This window comes from Theobroma cacao, chromosome 6 (genome assembly GCF_053813885.1).
Source record: "Theobroma cacao isolate CCN51 chromosome 6, ASM5381388v1, whole genome shotgun sequence".
In the NCBI taxonomy this organism is placed as follows: Eukaryota; Viridiplantae; Streptophyta; class Magnoliopsida; order Malvales; family Malvaceae; genus Theobroma; species Theobroma cacao.
Window position 1 is genome coordinate 28,246,012 of NC_142644.1, and position 23,474 is coordinate 28,269,485.

Here is a 23,474-nt window from a genome sequence, read left to right on the forward strand (position 1 = left end):
AGTTTCAATCTTAAACTAACAATAAAAAGATAATAAGTATCATACTTATTGCTTAAACTATGTACCGGTAGGAATGTAAAACTGATCATATTCTTTTTTGAAAGATAATTTCCATTAAAGAAAGAGGGGAGAACCCCTCAATTACTAAAGGAAGATTTGAAGCCATTATGCCCGCAGACCCTGCATATTGACGACAAATCCTCAGAGAAAAAATAATGAAAAAAATATTATTAACATGTGTAGATATCTCTTTATTTAAACAGTTGAATTTGAAATAAAGGAAAAAAAATCATTCTTTAACCAAAATACTTGTATAAATTATTAACAATTCATAATATTTGAAATGATTATTTTGAAAAATGAAAGATATTTTTGAGGAAAAAAAAAAGTATAAAAAGATTGTGGAAGATCAGCTAGACTGGGCCAAACCTCTGGACGACAACTCTAAAGGGTCAGGCCATGAGTGCTCGTGCACCTCGTGTTAGAACGGCTTCACGACCCAACACAACCCATGTATTGGGTGACTCCACCCGGTTTTATACTACGTGCTAGGTCAGCTTGTGCCTGTCCAGGTTCAATTTATAGGAATTGTGAAATTTTCTTAAATAAAGTAAAAATTAATTAGTAACAGATGAAAGATTGCAACTTCTCAATATCTATAAGTTCAGTTACTAAATTTGTTAGGTTTAGTAAGCAAATTCTCGTTGTCATGCATTATTTAGCTGCTAATTACTAGCAGCGAACATAAAACCGAACAGAAAGAGAAAAACAGACAAAACCCAACCAAACTAACTAAACAACATTCCCCACTCTCACTACTAAATTCAATGAAAATCCAGTTCTGGCTTCCAGCCTACAAATTCACCACTGTTGCACCGAACCAGGCTTCAAAACCTCCCAAGCCCCTCCATCTCGACAGGTAGATGCCGACATCATTGATTCTATTTCTTTCTCCCTAAATTTCGATGTTCATTTTCCTTCGTATCTCTCTACACAAGAAACGTTATCGACCGTCGAACCCATCGATACCCAGAACAAAGACATGTTATTGAGGATGAGCAAAAGGGTCCAACCAAAGTCCATCATCCGCCACCATCACCGCCTGCTCCGCCACTGCCTCCACCTTGTCCATTATCGTAAGGGAAGATCATCTACAACGAAAATTAAATCGCTCGTCGTGATTGCTTCCATAATAAGCAAGTCCGTTCACGAATGCAGCCGTCGCCTCATCAAGTTTTTCTCCAAGTTGGCACGCAGAAGACACCACCAAAGCATATCATTCCTTGAGCAGGAAGAGACCCTCTTCGAAGCCGGCGTTGACCCTGGACTTAAACTTGAATTCGAGAGCAGCTTTGCTATGCCTCTGGTTCTCGTCTTAAACGAGCACCTTCAGCTGCTTCCTCCATTGGCTTCGGATAAAAAGAGAACCATCGTTCTTGACCTGGACGAGACCCTGGTGCATTCAAGCCCTGACCCGCCTCCGCCACTGTATGATTTCACGATTAAACCAAATATTGATGGGGAAAGAATGAACTTCTACGTGTTGAAACGACCTGGGGTCGATGAATTCTTGGAAGCAATCAGTAAGAAGTACGAGGTGGTGGTGTTCACAGCAGGGCTCGAGCCATATGCCTCAACGCTGCTTGATATTCTAGACCCCAAAGGCCTGATATCTCACCGTCTTTATAGGGATTCATGCAAGCAAGTGAGAGGAAGATTCGTGAAGGACTTGGCGAAGATGGGGAGAGACCTTGGAAAAGTTGTGATGGTTGATGATAACCCAAAGTCATATTATTTGCAGCCTGCAAATGCAATCCCCATAAAGCGATTTGAAGATGACGTTGAAGACCGGGAATTGGAGAAGCTGCTGGGGTTCTTCGAGAGGTATTGTGATGGCTTTGATGACATGAGAGATGCGGTTAAGCAGTACCTTGGGGGTGCCACAATGCGCACTGGACAGTGCTAGAGATCTATTTAATTCAACTTTGTATAGCCAAAAACAAAAAAATTTTGCCAAATCTATTAGTCATATTCATTCATGCTTTATTTTTTTTTTTCTTATCATTTTCTCGTCTTAATATTTCTTTCAAATAAAAATCATAAAAAGATAAATGATTAAAAGAGAAAAAAATAAAAAAAAAGTGACGGGAGGAAGAGTTTTTAATTTTATTTTTTAATTGATAATGTTTAATTTTATTCTTTGTTTGAATACACGGAAATAATATATTTTTACACTACAAACATCAAATAAGCACTTGGTAAAAGTTTATCTACGGGACAGGAAAAGAGACCCAACATTTCGCTTCGCTGCTAATAATTGAGTGTGAGCTACACAAAATATAGCATAAGAAAATTATTATCTCTTAATTTTTCCTACATATATTTATATTTTTTTAGAAATAGGAAAAAAAAGATTTAAATTTTATTTTTTAAGTAAAAAAATTATATATTAATCAATAAACTAAATACTCAAGTCTTATATATTTACATTTTAATCTAAAAATTAATAAAAAAAAAGAAAAACAAAATTTTAATCATGTGTGAGTGTAAACTAACCTATTAGGGGCAACGGCACTCAACAGTTTACACTTCGCTTAATTTTAAACCCAAAAGAGAAATAAATCCACGTAAGCAAAAGAAACCACCCTCTCGCTCACTAAAAGTTATCCAGCTTCGACTCCGAACCTAACTCCATGACCGTTACACCGAACCAGAATTTAAAATATTACGGAGCCTCCCCGTCCCCGTTATTACCTAAACCAAGGGAAACCTCCTCCTCCTCTTCTTTGTAAATCTATGAAAACATTTCCTTCTTTGTTTTTCTCTCGCTGATGATTATTCTGGATCGTCCGATTATAGTCCAGAGCCCTGAGATGGTTTCCAAGATTATCAAGAGAACTCCGCCGCGGTCCATCAAACGCCACCGTCTTAACCACTGCCGGAGAAAGACTTCTCCGGCGAAGAAGAATGCCTCGTTCTCCGTCATTGCCTCCATAAACAAATCCATCAAGACGTGCCATCGCCGCCTTGTGAGGCTTTTCTCAAAGTTAGCTCACATAGCAACCCCTTCTACCACCAAACGCCGCCACAAGGGCTTCAAACTCCTAAAACAAGAAGAAGAATTTGATGAATTCGAAAGCAATTTCATTGTTCCTCGTGCCCTTGAATTCGACCGCTGCTTGCTTCCACCGTTGATCTCGGAGACGAAAAGAACTATCTTTCTTGATCTTGACGAGACCTTGGTGCATTCAAGCCCTGACCCACCTCCCAAAATGTATGATTTTTTAGTAAGGCCGCACATTGAAGGTCAATTTATGAATTTTTACGTATTGAAACGACCCGGCGTCGATCGTTTCTTGGAAGAAATCAGCAAGAAATACGAGGTGGTGGTGTTCACGGCAGGCCTCAAGCAATATGCTTCTCAGGTTTTGGATAAGCTTGATCCTAAGGGGTTAATATCGTACCGGCTTTATCGGGATTCGTGCAAGCAAGTGGAAGGGAAGTTTGTTAAAGACTTGTCTGAAATGGGGAGGGATTTGGGGAAAGTTGTGATCGTTGATGATAACCCGAATGCTTACTCTTTGCAGCCTGAGAATGCTGTCCCCATACGGCCGTTTGTGGAGGACGGTGAGGATAGGGAGCTGGAGAAGTTGGTGAAATTTTTTGAGTGGTGTGAACGGTTTGAGGATATGAGGGTGGCGGTCAAGCAGTATTTTAGTGGTGGTGGTGGTAGCGGTGGCGGCAGCACTGGTGGTGCAGAGGATCATGGCTTTGTGCAGTTGGACTTATGATGCTTACTTTGTTTAATGTGGTTCAATTTGTTCTCTTCTGATTTGTTGTAATTGTGTTTGAACAATAGATTTTGCTCAAATTAGAAAATGAAAAGGTAAGATAATGCATTTTTTTGTTCAAATTCCACTTATTGTTCTCTTAATTTGTCTTTCAGTTGTTTAATTTAAGGATTAAAGGATCCATAGCTAGTTTCAAACTTTCCAGCACAAAAATCATGAAGTTTGAAAGAATAAGCTCTAGCTACGATCCCTTTAAGTTGATAAAGCTATTGCTGAAATTTAGACGTGTCTTCCGAGCCTTTAAGAACATATGCAAACTATCCAGGTTGCTGGATACTCCTTCCTACAGTCTTTAGAAGATGCTATTCTGTTAGCCTACGGCCTGCTCTTTAAATTAATTCAACAAAAGCTTCTTCTATCAGTGCTATGATAGTACTTCCTTGATTTGCCCATTCTATTGTAGGATATCTCATCAAATCTAAGGCCAGACGACCAAAACACATTTGATGTTCAACACTGTAGTTCGAACAAATAGTACTACTTTGTATTTTGATCTTTGTCTTGAAATTTGTCCTACAGTATCATCGCAAAAATGTAATCCCATAATTGCAGTGGCATCTCCTGCATATAGAAGCCGCGTTCAATTTCTCCTGGTTAAACTTTTCACGTTTGTATCAAGGATTAGGTTGCTCATCAGTAGGCATAAATGAAGGGGGCATTTGTAGCTGCTTTGTGCATTTGTTATAACCTTTTCTTGAAGTATGAGAGTTCAGTAATCTCTTCATCTGCCTTGCCAGATTCAGAAGGAGTGTGAGCTGGAGCACTCAAAACGAGCATATCATTGCTTACAGACCGCCTTCTTAGTCCAATTGATCCAACTCTTGCTACTCTCAAGAAAGTGTCCTTCTTTGATTAAGCAAGTGTAGGGGAACCATCTGCAGGGTATGCAGCTTAAACTACAAGGCTTTTCGGAATGTAGTGCACAATTGATGGACAGGAGGTGATTGCCTTGGGGATAATATCAACTTTACCTTTTAAAATTTTTGGCGAAATGTCTGTATTGAACAGCAAAAGAAGAAAAGTAACCTCAATAGCATAGGCATTCCAGTGAATTCACCACGATTTAGTCATGTGAAAGAAAATATGCGTCTTCACTACCATCGACAACAAGCCTTTTGAGTCAGCAACATTTTGAACAAAGAAGTCCTTCCGGTAAGGCTACTAGTAATGCAGGTAAACTGTAGGAGACTCAGCACGAGATGCCTTCAATTTCTCCATGGAGAATTATCACAAAGGAAAGAAACTTTACCACTTTCTTTTATGTTCAAGATGAGCTTCTTATCTTCTCCATAAAACTAGCGTTTGATTGGGCTCACCTGAACAAGCAGCTCCCTATTTCCATATTAAATGTTAAGCCAAATGGCCACATTTCCTCCTCATCTTGTCAAAACATGTTAAAAGCTTCCAAACAACGCATTTGCTTCAGAGAATTCATCCTTGAGCAGATATTCTTAAAGAAACAAAAGCAATATGTACAAGTTCTCTAAACACCAAATCATCTCTCCAAATCCTTAAAAGACAAGGAGTCACAATTCCTCTGTATGAGCACACATTGGAGATATTGGTGCATTAAGCTAAATGAAATTTGCATGTTCGAACTCACTTGAAACTAGCATATCATGAACCCTCGAATCACAATGCATAGAACTGGCAATGAATGCAAAGCAAATGCCCAATATAAGTTGATACAGTCTTGGACCCCTGGAGCCAAATACATTGTATTGAAGTCCTAGTCCTGAAACCATAAACCTAAACCTTAGAAACCCAAAATTCAAAATTAATGCTCAACAGTCAGGGTCCTTCATCTAGGTTTAGATCAGTGTGCCACTGCTATCTTCTTTCTGAATCTTTTATATGCACCATAACTGGGACAGTTGGAAGCAACACATCTCTACTATTATAACCAAGGAAAAGATTTACAAAATGCCCTAATGAGGCGAAACAGCCAGAATTTCACATCCTAAGCTAACATAGATCTAATAAATAGAATTTGCAAACATGAGAAACATCACATGCCAAATAGACTTGAAATCAGCTCTAGAGCAGGGTGTCAAAGTCATCTATATGAAAACGGAATTGTTATGGTGCACCAATCAAGGATTTGATGGCTCCCCATGAAGTGAAAGAAGTGATTAAAGTCCAACCAATTCAGCCAACAAATTCTTGTACTAATAAGTAGAGTTCAAGTGAACATGTATCTTCTTGAGCGGCTGGATCACAACCATCAAGAAAATCAAGAAGCAAATTTTAACCAATTCTCTCGCCTACATCCTCGCAGCTATCAAAATGGTAAATTCATTTCCCAAATTTCCACTTTAGATCAATCCAAAAGCAAAAGAATAAACTTGATTTGTGAATACTCCCTCTCCATTCTCAACTAATCCACATTGGGCAGCAAATCAAATAGTGGAAAAATGAAAAAGAAAATTAGCCTCCGAAAAAGGGAATGGAAACCCACATCAGTAATAAGATCACCATCAATTACCAAGTCACTAGTTCGTAGAAACAAGGAAAAAAATTACAACTACAATCTCCTCTTGAACAACTCATTCATTCACAAGTAACTAGGACAGTACAAGAATAACAAAGAATACAATGAAGCAAAAAAGGAGAGAAAGCAAGTTGAAAGTGAATGAATATCAATCACAAAGAAAAACCTGTTGAGGCAAGCGCCAAGCCTCAGCCTTGCTAAAGCACAAATTATCCAGAGCTTCACTATGGCACCAACGGCACTTTGGGTTTTGCAAACATTGAGATCTTGACATCATTTCTCCACAGCTTGGGATCTGATTCTTGGTGTTCCTTTGCAAACCTAACAAGGTGCGGTACCGAGAGACTGAAGGTTCTTTGCCAGTGATGTTATCAGGCGATGACGATGATGATGATGATGATTGGCTTAGAGTTAATAACAAAAGGAATAGAATTGGGAAGAGGGCTGAAAGTTTAGAGCTTGCCGTTGCCATGGAGAGACTCTAGAAGTTGCTTGCTGTTTTTCTTTTTTTCTTTTTTTCTTTTATGTCTTATGTTAAAAGGAGTTGTTTTTACCTTCCTTTTGTAACTAAGTAATTAACCGGAGAAAAAAATATAAAAAATAAAAATATGAAGTTAACACCGCAAAGAAAACGTGACATCAAAAGGACTCCAAGTTTTGAAGGCAGCTCAAGTCCATCCGTCTCTTTCTTCAATTATTAATGAATTGATCCATTTTAATATTTAATAGAGATTTCTCTTATAATTCAACTCCAAAAGGTTTCTTCTTTTTCTCTCTTTTTTTTCGCCTCTATTTTTATTTTACTCTTCCATTTTTTTCCTCTGTAAATAGTCTCCCTTTATGCCCTTATTCAGCTTAAGAATTTAATTAAATTTTAACACTTTATGGAGGGTTCCAATCAAAGTTATGGTTTTGATCATAATTCCAGAGTTCCAGAAAACCAGGTATTGGATTCTAGGGTTTCTTCTTTGTCCCTAAAGAAGGATACCGGCAGCCGGAACTCCGATTCTCTCGCTGTAAGTATTTGAAATTGTTTCTATTCTTTGAATTAGTCATGTAATTTTTGTATAGAGAAAGTTTGGATTTTGATTTTGTTTTCCTGGCCCCCATTTATCTGGGGGTATGTAAATTTTCATGTTATGAATTATGGGTCTATTTGTATTGATAATTTCAAGGTTAAGAATAGTAAAAAAAGATGCCTTTTTTTCCTTGAAATTCAAAGTTTTTGGGATGTTTCTGATTTGGGATTTTTTTTCTTTTTGTTTACAATTATTTGCTTTTCGTTTTTATGTCAACAATAGGATGATAACACGGGACTTGAAAGATGTGATTCCCCAAGCAATGTTAGTTTAGAGAGGCAAGGGATGAATATTTCTGGAGAATGTGATGATGGGTTATCAGTTCCAACTAAAAGTATGGAGGAGTTGAATGATGAGGAAAAACAACCTAACACCACCTATCTGAAGCCGGGAAAGTACTTCTTTTATGACTCCCCGCTTGCTGAAGACACTGGGGTTTGGATACCGGTCTCAGTTCCACCTATGCTTGAAGGTGATCATGAAGAGTCGGCTAGAGGTTTCCGTTCCAATGGGGGTTATTTCCCTGATGGTGACATGGGATGGGGCGAGTTCCTTGGGGAAGAGAAGGAGTTGACGATGTGGGATGTGATAGTGGAGATGATACTTGCTGCCCGAGGGAAAGTCAATGCTTTCACTTCCGGTGATATTCAAAGAAGTGGCATCTCGTGGCTGTCAAGTCATTTACTTGAGCAAGCTTGGCAAGAGATGTCTCAGACACTAACTGAAGCAAATATGGGTAGCGTGAAGGAAATTCTTGAAGCAGAACCGCCAAGGTGGTTGGCCGACAGTGCTGCTTCCACTTGTATGCTGTGTGGTGTAAGGTTTCACCCAATCATGTGTTCTAGACACCACTGTAGGTTTTGTGGAGGAATATTCTGTGGTGAGTGTTCTAAAGGAAGGAGTTTATTGCCAGAAAAATTCCGTGTTGCTGATCCACAACGGGTCTGTGATGTATGCTGTGTGCGGCTTGAGTCTGTCCAGCCATACTTGATGGACCAAGTCAGTAATGCTGCTCAACTGCCAACTCATGACCTGACAGACCTCAGTACTTTAAGATCTTGGGTTAATTTTCCTTGGGGGCAGTCCATGGAACATGAAATTTATAAGGCAACAAACACTATTCGGGGTTATATTACAAAGGTAAGAATTGATCTTTGAGGATTATGTATCATTGATGAAGTGGTAACCAATAAACTGGTGCATAGGGTTTTGCATAAAAGTGCACATTTCTGTGAATATGAGGGGCCATTTATTCTGCTAATTACTTTAGCTTGATGATTATTCATTTTCTTACTCAAAAGCTTCTCAGGATATTATTTCATGCAACAGGAAAAAAAAATGAGCAAGTTATTCACATATTTGCATGTTGAAGTGCCAACATACAGAACAAACTTGTAGAGTTGTTTTTTTGTCAATCTCTTTTCTTCCCATTCGGAAGTTTTCATAGCTTTTGGGCATTCTCACCCATTTCCTTTTTACTGGCCAGGTAGTTTCTTTGAAACCTGAGAAAGCAATTCCAGATTCCATTCTCCGAGAAGCAAAAGGCCTTGCCATAATATCTGTTGTGAAAATTGGTGCCATGGTTACATACAATATTGGAACTGGACTTGCGATTGCTCATAGAGAGAATGGCTCCTGGTCTCCACCCTCTGCCATTTCTTCATTTGGTGTAGGATGGGGAGCTCAGGTGAATATTTAATCTTTGTTCTTTAACATCACATACACTAAACTTCTCCTTATTGGAAATTCATATCCTCAAAGAAATTGGAAATGGTTGTATGCCATATATTCATCCTAGTGAAACTTCAAGGCTTGCTCTTTCTAGATTATGTGTATGGAACAAGATCAACTTTTGTCAATTCTTCAGAAGTAAAAGTGTGTATGTCCGTGTGAGATGCTGGTTCTAGCCTCTCTCTCACACAGATACTCCAGTCTCCTCTGCTGAGGATCATTTTTAGCTGCCTTTGTGTGTGTGTGTGTGTGTGTGTTTTTGGAGAAAGGGTAAAATTTTTCCTTGTTTGTTGTTTTCCCAAAAGCAAGTTATTTACTTTTCAAATAATTTAAATAAAGACAAGCAAATGCTGAGACTCAGCTTTATTAATAAACGGCACAGAGTCTTGTTTTGAGCAAAGTGAACTCATTGGGGATATGTGGACGGTTAGATGAAATGGGCCAAAGGTGTGAAATTTCATTATTCTTTTTCACTTTTCTCCTAATTATTAAGGGTTACATCTGCAGGCTGGGGGAGAACTGACGGATTTTATTATAATATTGAGAACACATGATGCTGTCAAGACTTTTAGTAGCAATGCACATCTTTCTGTTGGAGCTGGTTTGAGTGCGGCTGTAGGTATTGTTGGACGGGCAATGGGAGCTGATGTACGAGCTGGTGATGGTGGTTATGCTGCTTGTTATACATACAGCTGCACTAAAGGTATCTTTCTCTTATCGCTTGAGGTTCTTTCCTTTTTTGTAAATGTAGTTCAATTAAGTTAAGTCATTGGATTTTTATTTTTCTTTTAGTTATTCAGATGGAAATGTTGACCAGCAGTTCTTTCTTCTTTATATATTCTTGAACTTTTTACTTAAAAGAATGAGATGATAGTCTATCTGGAAATTTAGCATTAGATGCAAAATCTTGAAATTCAGATCTTTGGCCAAAAATAATTAATAAATTAATTGAGGTCCTTGCTTCTTGGAGCTCTTTTTCAGTTATTCAGAGCGACATTGCTATTCTTCTTTAGCTGCATATTCACCTTAGTGAATTTCATCACTGTTTCATGTTGTAGATTTTTTTTTTTAAAATCGGGAGACGGGGATTTGAACCCTGCTCTTAAGGCAGGGGGATTATACATCAACCACTGAGCTAAATGCTCGGGTGCAAATTTCATGTTGTAGATTGACATAGATAATGTCTATGAGTATATAACAATAAAACCATTAACCTTGACAAGAAAGGCCTCTATTTCCAACACATGGTATGTTTGCCCACTCTTTGATTCCTGTAAAGTTAAAAGTATTGCTAGTTGAGTTTCTTTGGATTGTCTAAAGGGCCAGATAAACAGCTGCATCCTCCATTATTCCCAGCAGACAGTAGCTGCGGCACCTCCCCATTTTACCTTGGATCCTATGTTTATGTTTATTTATATTCTTGTTGTTTGGTTTTAATGCCCAAATTTTTATTATGTTTGATGATTTAGGAGCTTTTGTTGGATGTTCACTTGAAGGAAGTGTTGTCACCACTCGCAGACGAGAGAATTCCCGATTCTATGGCAGCCAGTCAATAACTGCGTCAGATATACTTCTCGGGTCAATGCCTCGTCCACCTGCTGCTGCCACTCTCTACCATGCACTTTCTGATCTATATAACACACTAAGTTGAGTGCCTGAAGTTTGGAATTGTAGCTAATTGCATCAAAAATTCAATACGAAAAAGAGCCAATGGGGCATGAATCTTATGTACATTCTCTGGGAATCACTGTGAATCATCTTTTTCTGATCTTCTGTAACATCATTCTTTGGCTGTTTAAAGGTTGATATTGAATTGTTTCTCGGGCAGAGGTCTTCCAAAAGTGGAGGACCAGGATGGGGAAAAAATGGAAGGACATCCAGGTGCGTTTCTCAATTACTCTACGATTGTGTATATATATATCCTAAATGTTGAACAACACTTAAATCATAATGAAACATAGAAGCATAGATTTGTTTCAATTGTTCTCCTACCTAAGATATTCCTTTCAGTCAGATGTTCATCCATCCGCCATAAACTCATACTGCTATAGTTGTAAACCTGTTAGTCCAGTCTAACTCGCTTTGTATTCCATTGTGAAATCAATCCTATCTCAAGGCAGTAGTGGCTTCATGTATTGGCACTACAAAAGGTGAGAAAAGCAAGCTCGACCCAATGGTTCTCATTACTTAAAAGGGCTGATCAGCCTCCAGGGATTCACTACAACAGATTGGATCCTCGGCCTTCACAACGTTTGGCCTCCCAAAATATCACCACGATTACCAGCTTTTGAAAAAAAAAAAAGTATTGCGGCGAGTAATTTGCACAGAACTCTATGCAATCGTTGAATTCTATAGCTTTGTTAGGAGCAAACCAGGCCATGGAAAATCTGAAAACCAAGTTGAGAGTAGGGCGGTTTTTGCTTTCACCTTGGTGGAGCCTGGAGCCCGACTATGCTCATAAAAACTAACTCACCACACACAACCCTTTGCTAAAGTAAAAGGACAGCGTGATTACTTTGTGCGGCTGACAGAGCAATGATTAACGAGGCAGCATTATAATTGCATTACCACTACCCAACCTTTTCTGCTCTTTTACCATTCTCCTGGATGGAGGCCACAATTGTGAGAAGCCGAGCGAGTTTGAAATTTAGAATAGCCCATCTGGGGCATAAAACCATCTAACCTGAGAATCTCTTTAGATTCTCACAATTCTTCTGGTAAAAATAATATGTAAGTTGGCTTTACTCTCATGTTCTCATAATAGTTGAGTGGATCATGGTCTTGACTTACACTATATTTGGTAGAAAGAAAAGAAAATGAAGGGAAGAAATCCACCCATTATTTTTCCTTCCTTATATTTTCTTCATACTAAACAAAGACACAAAGAAAGTAGTTTTTCCTTTCACACCCTTTCTTCTCCTTCCTCTTTCCCTCCTACCAAATACAATATCAGTGATTAGATCCAAGTCTATGCAGTGGGGAAGGGACAGAAGGAGAAAAAAACGGGGAGGAGAAAAAGGAAACGACTGAGTGCTCCATGGGACAGACACCATCTTTGTTTTCTCAAACATCATCATATCAACTAATCTTTGCTTTAAAACCGTACAGTTTTATCATGCTTAGTGTGTAACACATGTAGTTTTTGGAGGGTGCAATCATTCAAAATCTATGTTTACAACTGTTTCTGAGCACCTCAAAAACTTTCTCCATATCAAGGGATAATGAAAAGATTGCTATCATCATTGTTTGATCAACTTAAAAAGATCTTGGAAATCCAGGGATGAAGTTTTTTAAATGGAGTGTACATAGTATATTCAAAGAGAATTAATTCTGGAAATGATGCAGCAAAACGTCTGTGCTGATGCCGCGGCACTTGTCTCCCAAAAAGAACACTTTATTGGCAAATAATGTGATCAGCGTTTAACTTTGATGGAAAATAAGTTCCATTGATCATTTTGGGATGCCTTTTCCCTGACGAATAAGCTGGACAACCCCTTTTCCTGATCAGGGTAGGCTACGTATAATACCTCAACTTGTCACTCTGATGGAAATGCCTTTGCTTTACACCCATATGTCTCCACGTGGGGCCATGCCTCGTATTGATTTGTTTCCCTCAAGCCCAAGAAAAAGGTCAATTGAAAAGCAAATATGTCCCAATTTCCCTGTTGGCAAACCAGTTGTATTTACCAATCTGCATATGTATGATTGATTTCTTCACTCGGATTTTGAGTTGCATTTCAAGAAGAGTGAATATGGTGCAAGGAGAGGATTGGCAGATAGAATAAATTGTAGAAGAGGGAGAAATGCACAATCACACCAAACAGTAACAGAAATGTGTCAGTCAGAACTTCAGAAGCAGTGAGAAATCTCATGACATTTAAAAATCACTTCCAATCACAAAAGCACAATCACACCAAACAGCCAATGCCGTTGCCAATGCTGTTGCTAAAACCTCTGTTTAGAGAAGAAAATAATATATCAAATGGATGAATGAACTGCAACTTTAGGAGCAAATTCACAGCTATGAGCTATTTATAAATTCATCTTTTTGTTTTTCTTTTGCTTGGAACGATGGACGGGTGGGAGCGGAGGTTGGAACAGATGCTTCTAATCACTGTACTAACTCAAAAGTGTTGCCAACCGAAACACAGAATCTTAGGTTTTTGACATGAAATTGAGCTCCTGGTCTAAGGACGAAGCCAGACAAAGACCCATGGAGAATATCCTCACCCTCTTCTGCAAGACGCAAGTGCTGCTCGATTCTCATTCTCTCCCTGAAGCTTTACCTGCTCCATGAAAACAAGTCATTAGAAAACAGAAGCAACATGTGAAGAATTGTGCGAAACGCTGCACCGCATAATAAAACCATAAATCCATCCCAAATTACCTGGTTTTTGAATTTCCGAGTGTAAGTTCAAGATCATCAGCCACACATTCCTCGTGGATCTTTTCTCCTTCCCAAGGCTTCACTAACCCTGTTACATTACTGCCAAAGGCAAACTCAGCAGCAATCGCATCAGACATTGGAACATCCGATGTTTGATCAACACCTGCAGGAAATGCTGGTGAGCATGTGCCACTTTGCCCAGGAGTCCACATCCGTGAACCTCCACCTGATAAAGTCTCATCTTTAAATCCAAAAGGGTTTCGTGAGACAAGGCTAAACGTAGGGGATGTTGGCCCACTTTGGGGTATTTCAAGTCGGGAAAGCCATCCTGAATCAGGAAAACCCTGACGGCTAGGACTTGGTGGAGTGGATGAAGGCAGGTAAGAATATCGCTGCCCAGCCCAAGCTGAGGCAGCAGTCCTTTCGTCCCACTCATTTCTAGTTCGAGGAGTTCGGGAAGTCGGGGAGCTCAATGGTGGAGTGACAGGAGCACTTATGGACCCCCCAGCGATGTAGAGATGATGAGCAAGCTTGGACGAAGCTGATGATGAGCTAGAGGTAAGGTTTTTCAGCCACGGGATTAGGGAATTGGCATCACCATTACCATTGGCATTGGATGTGTAATGGGATGAGGCCGGGCTTGGAAAGGAAGATGAAGCAGGACTTGGATTGTAAGATGCACAAGGACTTGGGTGATATGAGGAACATGGACTAGCTGATGCAGAACCCCCTACTATGTCCATGCGATCCACTGGTTTGCATCCCTGCAAAAATGTAAGGAAAACCACTGGCTGTGACACAATTTTTGAAACAGCTCGAGCTGTTGGAGCAGCAATGACAAAATACACAATTTTCTAAAGACCTTTTCCTAACATTCTCATCCCTTAACTAATTGTTACATGATCATGGCTGAAACATTCATGGACAGTAATCTCTTGCAAGAAGTTCATGTCCCAACTATTAAAATTATTCCTTCAATCCTCTGGACAGCAGAAAAGATCGAACCTTTCACTGTCCCATGAGATATAGACCCCACAATTATTATCTGTGTCTTAATTATGATCCTATTCATGTTCATGGACATACTAGCTAACGCGGCAGCCATTTACAACTTGAAGTCAAAGTCTAAAATAGAGACACTTGATTATATTACAAGAAACACGCCCAAATTGTTTCTAGGCCAATCTTCAGGTCCCTAAAAGTTAACATCTTGTACCAATGACCCAAAATACAAAACATTTAGTCTTACAATTTTATTAAGACCAACTTTGCCTCAACCACTTGGCTCTAACAACGAAGACTAGAAGACAACAATGCATGATGAATTATGAACATAAATCATTTTCTTAATAGAATCTAACTACCAGTCTTCATTTTGCAAAACATTACATGCGACATTTTGTCTCTAAACCATTCCTCGGGTCACACCTGATGGAAAGGCGTGATGGGGCAGCATAGTCATTACAACCCGACAAAACTTTGATAAAAAGAGAAACTAATGTCAAACAACGGCGTTACACAAGCATAATGCACCATGCTAACACGCTACCTCTTCCAACATGTTCCTATAAGCTTAATCAAACCCCATCCCCACACGCTTTGCTTCCTCCCCATTAACTAAAGCTATTTAAATCTCATCATAAAAGTGGAATCCAAGGATTCGATATCTTCTTTTCTCCTTCATTTCATTAAAACCGATTAAAAGCATAGTTCTGAAATATTAAAAACAGGAAAGTAGACCTTAAAATGACCAAAGTGACCTTATTTCTTCCTCCTAAGCTGATGACGCCTACAGTGGCATTTTGGGAGAGGAAAAATCAAGTGTGAAAAAGCTTTTCGACGAGTAAAACAAAGGGGAATATGAGTTGCATTAAAGCAAAGTGCAAGTATCAATCTAGGACACGGATAGTGTCTTCCAAATGACGGAACTACCCTTGCCTGAAACTCTACAGTTAATTGGCAGGCTAAAAACGGCATTTTTTTATGATCGACGAAGGGCATTATCGTCTTATTAAACAGCAGTTCTCAATAAAGCTGTCTGAACAAAGCTTCTTCGTCCTTTTGCTTCACCGAAGCAGAAACAGGAACAGGAAACGAATCTTTGACAACCTTCGTGCTTTGTGCTTTCCTCTTCCTTAATCGACACCGTTACAGTTTTAATGAAATCTCAACGTTCATCGTTAAAACAAAGAAAAGACGATCAGTCCACATACAGGGCGCATTCTATCAACATTTTCCACCTTTATGCTAACATAAGCGTATATACAAAAAAAAAAAAAGATGAGAGTTTTTTTTTGTTGGTTTACCTTTCTGTAAGTGGTACCGTCTTCTTCGACGGTCCAACCAGCTTCGTTGCACAGAGCTTTCAAGACCTCGTTGTTGTCGCAGTGTTTGGGAAGCTTGTAGTTTCCGTACATTCGTAGCCCCGCGAAGATCTTCGCCGCGATCGCCCGCCTCCTCCTCTCTCTCCTCTTGTTGTTCTCCCTCTCCTTCCACGTCGGCATTCTCGTCCCTGACGTCATCCTTCAATACCTCCCCGAAACAGCGTCCGTCAACTTCTTTTTCAGTTCATGGATCTCGGGAGTATATTATTTTCTCGAGAAACAAACGGAGAGAGGAAAAAGCAAAGGTTTTGGCAGTTTTTCCTTTTAATGTTGGTTTTTCTGTGTTTTCTTGGAGAGGGAGTGCTGTTAAATGAAGGAGGTTCGGGGAAGGTGAGGAGGCTAAATATAAGAGAGGAGTGTAATTGGGCATGAAGGATCGTAAAAATTACGAGGGAGCCACTTGTATGCAAAGCTTTATTCCGGGATCACGGGGGTAACACGTGTTTAGGCTTTTTAAAAAGGTCCCCCGCGGCCCGCCCAGCCACCTTGGGAAGAAGAACAACGTTTTAAAGGCAAAAACGGTTTGGCCCGCCGTTAACCAATTTTTGTTTTAGAGCTTAGATATTTGGATGAATTGGTAAGCTGCTGGATGGATCATAATTCATTTTATTTCTATGTACTAAAAGCCATAGAGTAGAACAAAAACCAATGAATGGCAACTCAATAATTAAAATTCATTCTTATACTACATTTTTGCATTGTTATACAATAACATTCAAAAGCTCCAAGTGGATAATCCACAAAAGGAAATTCAAATGGGCTAAAGCCAAGAATTCGATCAAAGAAAAAGGGAAGGAAGTGGTTTCGTTTCCATTTTTATTAAAGAAAAGAGAGAGAAAGAAGGAAGGTGAAAAATGGGGTAGCCTGATGGGACATTAGGGTGACTATATGCGGCGGAGCCTCGTTGCATGCGGAGGGAGCTGTGGGCAGGCTGAGTTGACTGACTGTCACACTTGTCAGTGTATGTATGTTAGCCCTGCATGTTCGCTGGCTGCATATCATTATGCGCCTAACTATACGCTTGAAATCCGTAAATTAAATCCATGAAAGTTGGTAAATATCTCTCTCTCTCTCTCTCTCTCTCTCTGCCACTACTGCTAGGGGTCTTCGGCCACCTTCGTGTTCACGTGACCATGCCCACCCATATGAACCTCTCTCCTCTTTTGGGCGTGACTCTGCATAATTAGACCGCCAGGTGTTTCAACTTTGATAGGTTGGGGTGTTAAGGGGCCCACCCTGTTCTGTTTCTGCGGCCACCTTCCCCAATCGGGTCCTTGATTTGATCCTTCCTCTGACAGTCTTACCCTTCTCTTCCCACACCTTCCATCTCCATTTGGTAAAGTAAAACCTTTTCCATGCATCGTGCCAATAGGAGTACAGGACTAAACAGCATCAATATACCAAATCAAGATATATCTTATCAGTGCAAATAGTAATTAGAGATAAATTAAGAAATAATAATACTTATAAAAGATGGGCATATTCATTAGATTGAGCAAATTAGACGAATTTATCAATTGAGCTTTATATTGCTCCGACTCAATCATTAATTTCCTAATAATTTTACATACATGAATAAGAAAATTTGACCCTCTAAATATGTAAAAAAATTCAACAAATATTAATCTCAAATATGATTCAAATAGATCGAGTAACTCTTTTTTTTATAATTAACAAAGTAATGCTAAAAAAAAGTGATAAATTATTTTTAAAAATTTATTATTTTTTATTATATTCAATTAAATTTTTATATTTTTATTTATTTATTTTTATATATAAAAAAAAAGATAAAATTATTACACCATCATAAGTCATGATATACTTAGATTGTCTGCAAATAAATAGAAAACAATACAATGTGGTGGATATTCGAAAATATGTAAATCTAATTCTAAATTTTCTGTATGTGTTGTCATTATTTTGGATCAAATAAGTTTATATAACTTATGATTGATTAATTTTCATTAATCAAAATATTATTTATCATTTTATATTCATATGATCATGTTATCATATCAAGTTAATATGTCAAGTCATCATCAATTATGATATATTAATATATCATATCTTTATCAATTATAATATATTAATATATTATGTTTGTGTTATATATTTTAAAATAATAAATAATATTTTAATTAAATTTATCATTATTATAAAAAATTATTTAACTCAAAATAAAAATATAATAATTTATCTAGTGTAAAATAAATATATATAAATTTAATTAAATATAATAAAAATATAAAAATTTATTTAAATTTTTAAAAATAAATTAAAGTTTTTTTCATATTATATCATTAATAAATATAAAAAATTAAAGGAACTTCAGATATAATGTGGGTTCGAAACCTCCACACGTGCGCCGCGGACTCCAACATGACATATTAAATGGATTTGAATCGGTCCTGTTGGGTCCGCCACCCCACTGCTTTAAGCCTAGAGTTGCTAGAGTGTTATAGCTTCTTTTTTTTTTTTTTGGGAGTTTGTTTTGTGGCTTTTTCCATTTAGCAAGGCACCAATTACGGGAGGGGGTGTACACTTTTCTCACGGTGGTGGTTGTAATGTGGGTGGGGTCGAAGCCCAGCTGGGTCTAAATCATATCCGTTAAACTGGTGGGGTCACGTGATGCCCGATATGCCTGCCACCCACGGGGCATTTCCATTTTTGCATTCCATCCCCGGTGATGCAGACTCTGCCTCGAAGCCACTTCGTTCGGTACCTTGTCTTTCATTTCATTTTCCCTTTCTTGCTTCTTTTGTAATCATTTTTCTTCTCTGCTGGAGCCATGGGACTGGTCTACTCATTTGTTTATGCACTGCCAATGCCCACTTCATCTTGTTTACGAGTATGGATTTGAAAAGATACTAACTCAACTCAATCACTATTTAAGTTCATATAATTTAAGAAGTTGATTAGGCTGATGTGTTCAAGAATGGTTAACACATATCTATAGGCACTTGTTAAATTGGTTAAATTTTTATTTTAAAAAATATTTTTTTCATTTAATACATTATTTTCACTGAAATTAGACAATATTTTAAAATAAAATTTTTTTCTATTAATATTATCTAAATAAATGCTTATAAACACTTCTTTTACATTTTCTTATTATAAATAGAATATTAGTATTATATGCTTTGGAAATAATCGGGTCTAATTAAATTGAATTCAAGTAACTTAATTTCTTCAGAAACTACATGATAAAGTGAGAGAAAAAAAGATTGTGCGTGAGAGAGATGGGGAGGGGTGCATTATTCCAAAACAAATTGACCAAGCCAAAGTTTGGGCCAACTAATGGAATTCCGGATTGAACCCAAGAAAGGTTCATATGGGCTTTGAAAATGGCTAACGTTGACTTAACCAAATGCCCAACTATCATATGATAAAGTTGGGCCCACATCTCAATGATTTAAGTGGGTCAACCTTTAGCTGCAAGTCAACTATGGGTCACATTCTGGCATCTTTTGTCAACAAAGAGCCCGAGCCACCACCCAAAGTTTTAACATCCAATCACGGAGACATGGCCCAACTGTCATTCCGTTCATACGGCCAGGCACAATACCAAGCTTCGATTCTTATGTAAACTCGCACTAACACTTCGTATCATGTTCATTCAACAATACATTATTAGCAGCCAACGTTTTATCAAAGTCTAGATTCTATAAGACAATTAAGCAAGCTCTGTCTAAATTAACTTTATTAAATTAATAAATGACTTAGATACGTAATGAATATTATAAGTGATAAAATGATCTAATTATAACGATTTATTTGAATCATTTGTCATTTTGATTTGTCGATTAAATTAATATTAATCAATTGTGATTAACTATTTAGAATGTACGATTATTGATGTAAGATCGATAAAATCATAATATTCGATTAGTTGTGCCATTTAGACAAAAAATTGTGCAAGGAGACGATCCAAAGCATGACTACATGCATGTCATGTAGGTTGGAAGCTCCGACAAGGAATAAGACAAAGGATGGCCCGAACCAGAACAAAATCAACGTTCCTCACCCTTCCAAGTTGTACATGAATCTTCAATTCTAATAATTCATAGCCATCCATAGGTTGACCACGTGTTAAGGCACGCTATACATAAATAGCTTACGAACCCCGTGTTTCCCTGATCATAAAAATCTAACCGCTGGCTACCAAAATTCATCCCCCTTCCACAGAATCAAATCCCTTGAATATTTTCTAATTTTTCTAGAGATTTTCTCACCAAAGCACCCACGTCACCCCAAATACGTTAAGATACGGCAAGATCCATACATTTACGGGCATTTGTCCGAATTCCCTCTCTCTCTCTCTAAAATTCATCTACCAATCATTTCACTCCACGTCAACGCCTACCTTCTCAGTCAATGCCCCCCGTAATATTTACTAATAATAAAATGTTCTATAAAAAAAAAAAAGGGAGTTGGTATGGTATCGTAGAAAAATCTCTCCTTTTCTACTCTACGCGGTTCCAAAGAACGAGAATCCCCAAATATCCTCGAAGCAGAAAAGAAAGAAAAACCTCAAATTTCCAAAACGATTTGTTCTTTAAACTTTTTTTGCGGTTTTCGAGTTCTGGGTCCTCAATCTTCATCATCATCTTCTCTGCAACTTAGCCGATTAGCTTTCTCCTACACACACACACACACACACATATATATATATATAGTTCTCTGTCTCTCTCAGGTAATAACAACTCAACTAACGCTCGTGTATCTTTCAACATATTTCAATTATCAATTTATTTTATTGTTGCTTTTGCTTCAAGTTTCTTCCTTGTTCTTTTTTATTTTTCATCTTTGTTATTTCCTTTTGTCTAAGAAAATGAAAAAAAATGGTTGTAATCATGGTTTTAGGAGGACTGTTTAACGGCTTGTCAAATGGTTAATAGTTTCCAACTAATAACAGAATCAAAGGGTTTCTTTTTTTTTTTTTAATTTGAAATTAGTTTTTGGTTTTAATTATGGCTTTGGTTTGAATACAGGAGCTTTTGTATAGCTATTGCAGGTTCCAAAAATCTTGGTGGGTTTTGGCTTCTCAATTCTCTGGAATTCGCTGGTGCTTCTTTGTTCAATTTGAAGCTGGAAAAAATCTTGAGTGATGTATATTTTGTGATTGGAAGACAAAAGGGTTTTACTTTCATTAAATTTTGGAGGAGAATTAAGGGCTTTTAATTGGGTTTTTAGGGATTTTGAGCTGGCTAGATTGGAACAGCTGACATCTTTGACTGGATTTTATTCGAGGATAAAAGGTTTTCTTTTTTTTTTCTTTTTTCTTTTATTGATCTGGGTTTTCAGAACTTTGGGGTTAAAGGTTGCTTGATTGGGCTTGCTCCCTATTTCAAGAGCTCAATAAAGATGTTAACTGTGATTTGATTCAGATACAACCAAGGTTAGATGTTATTTTTAAGGTTCTGATCTTGATTGAAATTTGTAGACTTGGGAAGTTGAGAGTCATGAATTAGGGCCTTTCGGCAAGTTAGAGATTCTAGTTGATAAGGAATAACAATCTTTGGTTGCATATGCCTGAAGGGTGTTTGAAGCTTTGTTCCTTCAATTGAGATTGATGTTTGCGGGGAGGATGTTGGTTTGTAACGTGTGAGAGTTTGATTTATGAGGAAATTGTTGGAGTTGGTTGATGTTTGACTGCTGGGAACTGAATTTCGGGGTTTGTGATTTACATATACTGGAATTTTTGGGATGGATGACGCTCAAGGCAGCTCAAGTTCGCTTCCTCCATTCCTTACAAAGACATTTGAGATGGTGGATGATCCTTCCACAGATTCTGTTGTGTCCTGGAGTGCAAGTGATAAAAGTTTCATTGTATGGAATCCCCCAGAGTTTGCGAGGGATTTACTTCCGAGATTCTTCAAGCACAATAATTTTTCTAGCTTTATTAGACAGCTTAATACATATGTGAGCCACTTGCTTTTTGTCTCCCCACATTTATAAATTAATTGCTTTTTTGTTTCTTATGGTTGCTTGAATTGAATTATTTCCATATCTTGGCAGGGTTTCAGGAAAGTTGATCCAGAACAGTGGGAATTTGCAAATGAGGATTTTATAAGAGGTCAGCCTCATCTTTTGAAAAACATACACAGACGCAAGCCAGTTCACAGTCATTCCATGCAGAATCTCCTAGGTCAAGGAGCTTCCCCATTAACAGAATCAGAGAGACAGAATTTAACGGATGAGATTGAGGGACTTAAGAGTGAAAAAGAGTCACTTGTTTTAGAGTTAAAGAGGCATGAACAGGAGCGGCAAGGATTTGAGATGCAAATGCGGCTTTTGAGGGAGCGTTTGCAACACATGGAACAGCGACAGCAGATCATGGTGTCTTCTGTGGCTCAAGTCTTGCAGAAACCAGGATTTGCCATAAATCTGACACCACAATTGGAGGCTAATGACAGAAAGAGAAGGTTGCCGAGAATTGCTTACTTATATGATGAAGCTGGGATTGAAGACAATCAGAAAGGCAGTTCCCAAATTGCTAGAGAAAATGCTGATAGCACATCATTGTCCAACATGGAGCCATTTGAACAATTAGAGTCATCCATGGTATTTTGGGAGAATGTGGTACACGATTTTGGTCAAACTAACATTCAACTTAATTCAAATCTAGAATTGGATGAATCAACAAGTTGTGCAGAAAGCCCAGCGATATCTGGCATGCAACTTAGTGTTGATGCTCAGCATAAATCCCCTGGGATTGACATGAATTCTGAGCCTGCTACTGTTGTTGCTTCTGAACCTGTTACGGCAAAGGAACAAGCTGCGGGTAGCACTGCACCTGCAGCAGCACCAGCTGGGGCTAATGATGTATTCTGGGAACAATTTTTGACTGAAAATCCAGGTTCAACTGATATGCAGGAAGTTCAGTCAGAAAGAAAAGATTCTGATGCCAGAAAGAGTGACAGCAAAACTGGTGATCATGGCAGATTTTGTTGGAATATGAAGAATGTAAATAACCTTACAGAAAAAATGGGGCATCTTACTCCTGCGGAGAGAACTTGATATTGGTTGATTATTTTTTACGGCCTTTGATGCCTCGATACTTCAGATGTAATAAATTTAGGTATGATTGGTTTGATGTGGAAATAAGTAGATAATTTATGTTTGAGTTCATCTTCTTCTGCATGTCATGATCTAATGTTCACATTTTCCTTGTTCAGTAGTTTTTTGGTGCTATCGTGATTGACATGGCTTTTTTTGACTGCTTCCATTTAGTTCAGCTTCATATATTTTTGAGAAATAACGCCAATTTTAGTGTATTCCCAAGGTTGGCATGTTAATATCTTTATTTTATGGCATATATGATGATCATTTTGTTGCCTGTATGGTGGAGTATCTGTTATAGGTCGCGAGCCTGATCAACATCCTGATAATCTGTACTAATGGAGGTTAACAATATGATCATCCTTAATGTTTGGCTATACAAGTTTACTCTTTTTTCCCCTGAATCAACTTCAAATTTCCGACATTCAAGCTTCAGGTACATGGTTTGCCTAATCCTCTGATCTGTCAGGCTATTGAATGGCACTGTGG

General features: G+C 38.1%; 5 protein-coding genes across 7 annotated transcripts; 4 read left to right on the top strand and 1 right to left on the bottom strand.

Annotated features, from left to right (window-relative positions):
* Positions 1-459: 459 nt before the first annotated feature.
* LOC18596622 (uncharacterized) lies at positions 460-1,966 on the top strand. The gene is made up of 2 exons (XM_018122848.2): positions 460-533; positions 853-1,966. The coding sequence occupies exons 1-2, from the start codon at positions 460-462 to the stop codon at positions 1,964-1,966; spliced, it is 1,188 nt and encodes a 395-aa protein (XP_017978337.2).
* An 802-nt stretch (positions 1,967-2,768) lies between these two features.
* On the top strand, positions 2,769-3,918 carry LOC18596623 (uncharacterized). The gene has a single exon (XM_018122662.2). The coding sequence runs from the start codon at positions 2,832-2,834 to the stop codon at positions 3,789-3,791; it is 960 nt and encodes a 319-aa protein (XP_017978151.1). The 5' UTR covers positions 2,769-2,831; the 3' UTR covers positions 3,792-3,918.
* A 3,167-nt stretch (positions 3,919-7,085) lies between these two features.
* LOC18596625 (uncharacterized) lies at positions 7,086-11,132 on the top strand. Its single transcript, XM_018123434.2, has 5 exons — positions 7,086-7,358; positions 7,644-8,561; positions 8,908-9,108; positions 9,660-9,855; positions 10,622-11,132. Exons 1-5 carry the CDS (start codon positions 7,227-7,229, stop codon positions 10,801-10,803), a joined length of 1,629 nt encoding a protein of 542 aa, XP_017978923.2. The 5' UTR covers positions 7,086-7,226; the 3' UTR covers positions 10,804-11,132.
* A 1,868-nt stretch (positions 11,133-13,000) lies between these two features.
* On the bottom strand, positions 13,001-16,270 carry LOC18596626 (BES1/BZR1 homolog protein 4). Of its 2 annotated transcripts, XM_007025227.3 has the most exons (3): positions 15,846-16,262; positions 13,540-14,303; positions 13,001-13,438 (listed from the first exon to the last, which is right to left on the bottom strand). In XM_007025227.3, exons 1-3 carry the CDS (start codon positions 16,059-16,061, stop codon positions 13,435-13,437), a joined length of 984 nt encoding a protein of 327 aa, XP_007025289.1. In that variant the 5' UTR covers positions 16,062-16,262; the 3' UTR covers positions 13,001-13,434. The 2 variants fall into 2 exon arrangements, with proteins under 2 accessions (XP_007025289.1, XP_017978924.1); XM_018123435.2 differs by lacking the exon at positions 13,001-13,438 and having other exon boundaries at positions 13,536-14,303; positions 15,846-16,270.
* Positions 16,271-20,329: 4,059 nt separating this feature from the next.
* LOC18596627 (heat shock transcription factor A4A) lies at positions 20,330-23,054 on the top strand. Of its 2 annotated transcripts, none has more exons than XM_007025228.3 (3): positions 20,330-20,616; positions 20,915-21,845; positions 21,942-23,054. In XM_007025228.3, exons 2-3 carry the CDS (start codon positions 21,630-21,632, stop codon positions 22,941-22,943), a joined length of 1,218 nt encoding a protein of 405 aa, XP_007025290.1. In that variant the 5' UTR covers positions 20,330-20,616; positions 20,915-21,629; the 3' UTR covers positions 22,944-23,054. The 2 variants fall into 2 exon arrangements, with proteins under 2 accessions (XP_007025290.1, XP_088663199.1); XM_088807073.1 differs by having other exon boundaries at positions 20,929-21,845.
* The last annotated feature ends 420 nt before the right edge of the window (positions 23,055-23,474 follow it).

Excerpts from the sequence above, each read along its gene's own strand:
- LOC18596622 (XM_018122848.2), top strand. The coding sequence starts at position 460 with ATGAGTGCTCGTGCACCTCGTGTTAGAACGGCTTCACGACCCAACACA. Across the intron at positions 534-852 it reads GTATTGGGTGACTCCACCCG|CCTACAAATTCACCACTGTT; the intron begins GTTTTATACTAC and ends TCTGGCTTCCAG.
- LOC18596623 (XM_018122662.2), top strand. The coding sequence starts at position 2,832 with ATGATTATTCTGGATCGTCCGATTATAGTCCAGAGCCCTGAGATGGTT.
- LOC18596625 (XM_018123434.2), top strand. The coding sequence starts at position 7,227 with ATGGAGGGTTCCAATCAAAGTTATGGTTTTGATCATAATTCCAGAGTT. Across the intron at positions 7,359-7,643 it reads GGAACTCCGATTCTCTCGCT|GATGATAACACGGGACTTGA; the intron begins GTAAGTATTTGA and ends TGTCAACAATAG. Across the intron at positions 8,562-8,907 it reads TTCGGGGTTATATTACAAAG|GTAGTTTCTTTGAAACCTGA; the intron begins GTAAGAATTGAT and ends TTTACTGGCCAG.
- LOC18596626 (XM_007025227.3), bottom strand. The coding sequence starts at position 16,061 with ATGACGTCAGGGACGAGAATGCCGACGTGGAAGGAGAGGGAGAACAAC. Across the intron at positions 14,304-15,845 it reads ACGGTACCACTTACAGAAAG|GGATGCAAACCAGTGGATCG; the intron begins GTAAACCAACAA and ends ACATTTTTGCAG.
- LOC18596627 (XM_007025228.3), top strand. The coding sequence starts at position 21,630 with ATGGATGACGCTCAAGGCAGCTCAAGTTCGCTTCCTCCATTCCTTACA. Across the intron at positions 21,846-21,941 it reads TTAGACAGCTTAATACATAT|GGTTTCAGGAAAGTTGATCC; the intron begins GTGAGCCACTTG and ends ATATCTTGGCAG.